Consider the following 7,678-nt stretch of genomic DNA (forward strand, 5'->3'; position numbering starts at 1 on the left):
TTTTTTTTTTTCTAAAAAAGTGGATAAACTTTAAAGATTACTTCAAAACAGCTGGGTACCTGACATATTTTAACGTCGCCGTTCATAAGGCTAAATGCAATCAAGTTAACGCTTAAATTCAATTAGATATATTTTATAATTGTTAAATTGATATAGAGTTACTAGTGTAAATACAGTAAATGCATTACGAAGATAATAGAAGAATGTCGCAAACCATCAAAAAAAGGGTTTGCGACGTGTTTTCATGCTTGCAAACTCATTTATTATGCCTTCATAACTTAATGTTCTTGCAACCTCGTTCTCAATAGACAGCATTGCTAAAGAAGACAAACGTTCATCAACCATTGTTGACCTATTTAAAAATACAAAGAAATAAAGCTACGCGTATTTATGTATAATGAGGCAAGATTATTTATACTAACCTATGAAATGTTTTAATTAGTTTTAACTTGCTGAAGCTACGTTCTGCACTTGCAACAGTAACTGGTAAAGTAAGAATGATTCGTAACGCAATAACTAGATTGGGATAAGTTTCTTGCAGCTCTTCTTTGTAGATGTAGTTTAGGAAGTCATATGCAGATTTTAGGAGAGCATTTTTTTCCTCCTTTATAACTATGACAAAACGTTTTAACTCCGATTCTAAATCCTCAGAATCTATATCAGCAAGCTTTATTTGCAAATTTTTGCAATAAGCAGGCAGAGAATTTTCATTACAAGCTTTGATAAGACTCTCAGATCGGTAAAGAAAGTCATAAAGCTTTGTGACAATGCTGATCTGTTCAAAACGCTCTTTTACTGATGCAATTGACATATCAATCAGTGGCAAAAAGAAATTTGCTTTATACTGATGTTCAGGTTGCCAAGTGTGATCAGCACACTCGCATGAATAAATCGATTTTTTTTTTCGTGAACGCACCATCGAAAAAACCTTTTCAATGTCCAATACTTCTGCGATTTCTGATGCCTTAACACATGCGTCAGAAAATCCATTTTCGCGATACTCATAAAGAAACGCTTTTGTTGCATTTATTTCACTAGCTAATATGTCGAGAGAGGTTGCAGAAGACTGAAGCAGCTTACTTGATTTGTTAATTTGAAATAAAACGTCATACCAAATAATGATTGATAATAAGAAAGGTTCTAATATATTCTGTCAGCGATCGTACTTCTGTGGAAGTTGCCCCATCTCTTTTTTCTAAGGCATGTTCTTTTTTTTTAAGGCATGTTCCAATTTTTCAAGTGCCTCTAAGATTTCTTTTAAATAGAATCGAAGTGGTTTAACACAGTTTATTCTACTTTCCTATCTGGTATCTGATTGTGGCTTGACTGAAATTGCCACGCATGATTTTAAAATTTCCCATCGAGGAGGAGACGATGAAAAGAGCGTGTATAACCTTGAAAGAACACCAAAAAAAGAAATTGCACTGATGGATGATAGTGCACCATGAACAATAACAAGATTGAGTGAATGGTTAGCACATGGAACATATAAGGCCTTAGGATTCATTTCCAGAAACCTTGCTTGAACACCTTTTACTTTTCCTTTCATATTAGCACCATTATCGTAAGATTGACCTCGGCAGTCTAAAATATTTAGATCCCAATTTTTTTCCTGATTTAAAAATGCATTGAAAAGCCCTTTTCCAGTGGTATCATTTACTGTGAGATATCCAAAGAAATTTTCGGAAATGTCGATACCTACTCCAGGAGTGCATGTTACTGATCGCAGAATAATGCTCATTTGTTCTTTGTGCGAAACGTCTGGCGTACAATCTAAAATAATAGAATAGTATTTTGCCTTTTTTACCTTAGAAAGGATTTTGGATTCAATCTCCCTGGCTAAAAGTCTAATCAACTCGTTCTGTGTGTCATTGCTCAAGTAGTGCTCCTTGGTTTCTTTGTCCTGAATTCTTTGCATGAGCTCATTAAGAACGGTATCATACTTAGCCAGTAATTCAAACACCCCAAGAAAGTTTCCATTGCTCTTTGAACCAATAGCTGTGTCTGAACCACGGAATGCAAGATTTCTTGCAGAAAGAAATAAGGTAATGTCTAGTATCCTTTCTAACACAGCCCTCCAAAATATCCGCTCTTTATGAAGCAACTTTTGTTGTTTCTCGTCTATGGTAGCTTGATTTGCAATGCCTGCTTTACCAAAATTGAGGAAAAAGAAATTAATTAAGAAAAAAAAGTAACAAAGCAATAAATTAAAGAAAATATCAGTTAACCTTTTCGTAAAGTCATCCATTGTTCAAAGCACTTGAAATGTGCACTGCATGTTTCGTGTTCTTTAAGTTTTTTTGACAAGCCTTCCCAAGTGTTCATTCTTTGCCGGAATGGTGAAGAAGTTATCCCAAAAAGTTTGCAACAAAAACAAAACACATTATTGCTGTTCAAAGAATATATGAGCCATGTGCGTTCAAAGATTTCTCCATTCTTCATCTTCCGGTTATAATAGTTCAGTGAAAATCGTCTTCTTTCTAAACTGTATGGAAAATCAATTTCGATCTTTTTGAAAACACGTTTAACAATGTCACACCTCTGTGCGTCAGAAACATTATCTGGCCACTCAGAAGGATCATCACTGAGAAAAATAGGCCGATTTGTTATGGCATTTGACGTAGACTCGCATATCAACCTATCTGACTCTACTCTAGTATTCAAATAATGACAATCAGAATTATTTGTAGTTTCTGTTGGTATCGAAACACTTCTAGTCTGAACTAATGGTTTCAAAAAATGTGTTAGCTTGGGGTGATTTGCGATTTCCTCCCTGGCTGCAGCTTTTTCTCTTCTCTTAGTGGCACCACTTTTCACTTTTTTCATACCAATAATTATATCGTGATATACTATTGAAACCTTCATTGTTTTGTTTTTTTTATATATAAAAAACTAACAATGCATAATAATAATAATAATAATAATAATAATAATAATAATAATAATAATAATAATAATAATAATAATAATAATAATAATAATAATAATAATAACAATAATAACAATAATAATAATAGTAATAATAATAGTAATAATAATAATAATAATAATAACAAAAAAATCAGTTCAATGATAATGGCCTTATAACCATTTGAACTTTAAAATAAACAAATGCAAAGCGTAACAGTTTTCCAATGCTATACATTTGTTTCATTAAAAACAATGCGAATGATTTAATTGAAACAAATAATAGACTTTTTATTTCATAGTATTAAAGCAAAAGTAATAACATATAGCATAGTAATAAAATAAATTATTACCAAGATAAATTGTGAATCGCCAAAAATAAAAAACGATTTATAATTTATAAATAAATAAACATTGAAATATGTAATCTAAATACAAATAATAACATATTCGCACCTAATAAAATATGCGAATTAGAGAAATATATTTCTTCGCACGATTGACTGCTGCTTAATGGTTTCTCTTTAACGGTTTGACAGATTTTTATAAAGCTCGCGTTTTTCATAAAATTCGGACCTCGGGAGCTAAATATTTTTTTTCTTTTTTTTCTACATGAAAAATATTATTGCTTTTTTCACGCTTGCTTAATTTTGGTAATATCGTGTTTAAAAGGCCATGTTTTTTTATTAATAGTAACAGTAACTATATATATATATATATATATATATATATATATATATATATATATATATATATATATATATATATATATATATATATATATATATATATATATATATATATATATATATATATATATATATATATATATATATATATATTCAAATATTCTTATTATAAAAAATACAAAAAAAAATAATTTCAAATAACAAAAAAGGCCCCTAAAAATGCTGGCCCCCCCCAGTTGGGGTGTGGGGGAGCCTAGCCACGGCTCTGCTTGAATCTTGAACCATGTTCTTATGAAGAGGCTGATACTCGCCTCATTTTACACGCATATCATGCAACAAGGGCTGGTTACAAGAATATTGCAATACGCACAGTAGAGACAGATGTTCTTATCGTAGCAACATCCTTTTGGTACAAAATTTTATGCAATCAGCTGTGGATTGCATTTGGCACTGGAAAGCATTTCCGATACATTGCATAAAATAGCTTACAGTCTTGGACCATTAAAATCGAAAGCTTTACCGGTTTCCATGCTTTTAAAAAAAACAGCATGATCTACTTGGTCTTCTTTCAATGATGTAACTTATGCATTTTTGGCACTTTCTGCAGCTCATGTTCTAATGACGGATGAAACTTTGTTGTTACTTGAAAGATTTGTTATTTTATTGTATGACCGAACTGCTGAGCAAAAAAGTGTAAATTCTGCAAGGCAGTATTTCTTTACTTTTTTTTATTTATTTCGTCAAAAGAACTGGCAGATTGGAAACATTCCACCCACGCGTGACGCACTAATGCAGCACATGAAGCGTGAAGCTTATTAGGCGTATATTTGGAGTCAAGCATTGATAGTATCGCCAACTTTGCATAACCCAAGTGAATGGGGTTGGAAGCTATAAGTAAGTCATTGGCATCCAATATGGATGACGCTTTCTGAAGCTGATAAATGCTGTCCTGAGTTAATTCAGTGCGGATGTAAGACAGGTTGTACAACACGCCTCTGTAAATGTGTTCGTAACAGCTTAAATTGTACTGCTCTTTACAGATGTCAAGGAGACTGTACCAGAAATTGAAATGTAACAATGCATAGATTAATATTAACTAATATGCTTATTAAAAGTTGTTTTGGTTTCTTAGCTGCTTTAAACTTTTTATTGAGTAACAAGTTTTTTAGAAATATTTAATAAAATAAGTTAATATTAAAAAAAAAAAAAATAGCAGGGGGGAGAGGGTATCTCTTGGCCAAGAAGGCCGTGCCCAAGCCCCTTTCCCCCTCACTGGCGCATATGCGATCAATGTATACTTCCAATGATCTACCATCCTCTAAATTTTGGCTAAGATTAGTTAGATTAGTTAGATTAAAATTTAATAAGGTTTTTATAAATCCAAGATGGTGGTAACTGCCATCATGGATTCAAGACAGTTCTGGTCATGTTATGCTTTGCCATCATATCTTGAAATGATCAGCATAATTTTCTGAGTTTTTGGTGAAAATTTCATGCTTTTATCCACGGAAAGAAATACACAGTACGATTATTTTGTTGCTGGAGGAGCAAAAAGATCATTTATGATATAATCAAGAGTTATGAAGATAGAATTGATGCAAATCAACAATCAGGAGTTGTAATCATGGTTATAAACAAGGTTTAAATTGATTAAGACAGGCAACAAATAATAAAAGTGGTTTATCACAAAGAAAGTTAGCTGAAAAATTCAATTTCAGTCAACCGTATGTTTCAATGGTTCTAAATCATAAACTTAGGATTAATTAAAAAAAAAAAAAAAAGTACCTGATAGGAGTTTAGTTCAGATGGTTGAAGTGAAAAGCAAATGTTGTTTTCTTTATATGAACAACAAGGGTTGTGATTGGGTTTTGAATGATGATATTTCACTCTTCCAAATGCTTCTCCATCAATAATATATGCAAAGACTCCTAAGTTTGAAGCCAAACTACAAGTTTAAAAGTGGCTTTGTTATTAACCAGTATGAATATAAGGGAAAATGTTTAGAAACTAGATTGATAACATTTTTGAAACAAGATCATTTTGATCATAATTACAAAACGGTAAAACGGAAAACAATGTTATAGTGGTATCCAATGGAAATAAACTCTGCAAATCTCCCAGAGTGTAGACCTATTGAGAACTTCTGGTCTTAATTGAATAGGAAAGTGTACAACAATAACTGGTGTGCTTCAGATACTAATCAACTCAGAAGAAGAATAAAAAAATACTTTTACTGAATTTGATATAGAACGCGTACAAAAGCTTAATAGAAAGGTAAAGTCTCGATTAGATCGCGTACGTCGAAAAGTCTCGATTCGATTGTGTACGTTAAAAAGTCGTGATTAGATCGTGTACGTCGAAAAGCAACTATAAAAGACGAGTAAAATAATAAAATAAGATTTTAAATATGCTTTAAAACTTTTTTTAAACGATTTTTATTTTTTATTGAGCGGTACAGATATTTTAAACTCAATCCGGATAGTTACTTATCAACCGTAAGGAAACAAAAAAGTTTTCAGAGGTCATTAGTAGAATAAAGTTTATACATTTGCAACAGAAAGTAAAACGTTTAAGAATTCAAGGGTTCCTGGACACCAAACGCCTTCAAATTTAAAGCAGCGCACAGTGGGCCAGAATTCACTTTTACTGAACAAAACTAATAACTCGTCATATAAAAAAGGTTTAAGAACCATTTTTGTACTGTTTACTAATTTAAGGTGTTAATGGCAACATAAGTTTTAATTTTGGGTTGCTATGGATACCTAAATTGCTTAACAACCACATATTTTATCAACCTTATAACACATACAAATAGAAAAATTAAAACTGGAAAAAGTAATAACATTTTTGGATTACTCCCATAATTACCACATTGAGTATTTTTATAATACAAGTGTAGTGGTACTATGGATTTTTTATTTGATTAATAGTGACACCTGAAGTGCTTGGGAACGGTTCATTTTGCATAGTTACTTACTAGTTATCTTAGTTAACTTTTCTAAAAGTTTTCTAATGTTATAAACTAGACTAATATTAATGTGGCAGTCTGATTAAAAATCATTTTATGCATTTAAAAATTTTAGGGCGCTTTTTTATATTTCATGAAACTATTACATAATCCATATAAAAAAAGGTACCTAAAGCCTAATCTTTTTGATGTATAGAACAATATAAAAACTTTAATTTAAAATTACTTTTCGAACCAAAACTCATATATTCTGATAATTGTAAAACAGTTTTAGCTTCTTTTTTTGACCATCTTGGCGCAAACTACAACCTGATGCAAACAATAGTTCTCAAAATGTATATAATGTAACTAATGGCGTCAATCTTCTTTTCTTTATTTTACTACTTTAAGTATCAAAATTCACCCGGGGCCTGTCACATACTACAGTTGGGTAAGACCAGAGTTTTCTTTATCAATGGAAGCAGTAAGTAGAATTTTCTTACAAATTACAAATTGAACTGATGTTGGTTCATTTTGTAGTCATTGTTTGTTATTCTCTTCAAAACTAGTTTTAGAGTTTCTGCATATATACCTTTGTCAAGGATGCTTTATGAAATTAGACAGGTTATTATTTGTTAAGTTAAGTTTGTGCCATTTACAACTGTATCCAAAATATTAGGATTAGCTAAGTTCAAGTTTTCTTGTATTATATGTGAACAAATATCACTATTTTTCATACTTTAACTTTATAAAAAATGAGCTTCATTTACAAAATCTTATTAATATGTATTTTAAGTTGTATTAATAATAAAACAAGCTTGTGACACTAATCTAGTCGTGCTGAGACCAAATTATTGCATAACCATTAAGAATAAAATACATATAATGTTTCCGCCATATAAAATTGGATACACCATATAACTTGTAAAAATCATTATTAGAGGCCAGGCAGACATAGACATATTAGAGAGGCCATGCAGATATAGAGACAGGCTTTTTATTCTACATTTTAGAAGCATACGTCATAATAATTATACAAAAATATATATATTTCATAAAAGCTGAATGTTTAAGCTATAAAATGGTATATAATAATGTGAAAATGTATTATTTTTACTTTTGTCCACCACCTGGC

The 7,678-nt window shown here is 31.0% G+C and overlaps 2 protein-coding genes across 2 annotated transcripts; both read right to left on the reverse strand.

The window, feature by feature from the left end:
• Positions 1 to 216: 216 nt before the first annotated feature.
• LOC136085557 (uncharacterized) lies at positions 217 to 1,186 on the reverse strand. The gene is made up of 3 exons (XM_065806874.1): positions 1,167 to 1,186; positions 423 to 1,079; positions 217 to 352 (listed from the first exon to the last, which is right to left on the reverse strand). The coding sequence occupies exons 1-3, from the start codon at positions 1,184 to 1,186 to the stop codon at positions 217 to 219; spliced, it is 813 nt and encodes a 270-aa protein (XP_065662946.1).
• On the reverse strand, positions 417 to 2,886 carry LOC136085125 (zinc finger MYM-type protein 1-like). The gene is made up of 2 exons (XM_065806433.1): positions 2,229 to 2,886; positions 417 to 2,145 (listed from the first exon to the last, which is right to left on the reverse strand). Exons 1-2 carry the CDS (start codon positions 2,863 to 2,865, stop codon positions 1,301 to 1,303), a joined length of 1,482 nt encoding a protein of 493 aa, XP_065662505.1. The 5' UTR covers positions 2,866 to 2,886; the 3' UTR covers positions 417 to 1,300.
• Positions 2,887 to 7,678: the final 4,792 nt, after the last annotated feature.

This window comes from Hydra vulgaris, chromosome 09 (assembly GCF_038396675.1).
Source record: "Hydra vulgaris chromosome 09, alternate assembly HydraT2T_AEP".
Taxonomy (NCBI): domain Eukaryota; kingdom Metazoa; phylum Cnidaria; class Hydrozoa; order Anthoathecata; family Hydridae; genus Hydra; species Hydra vulgaris.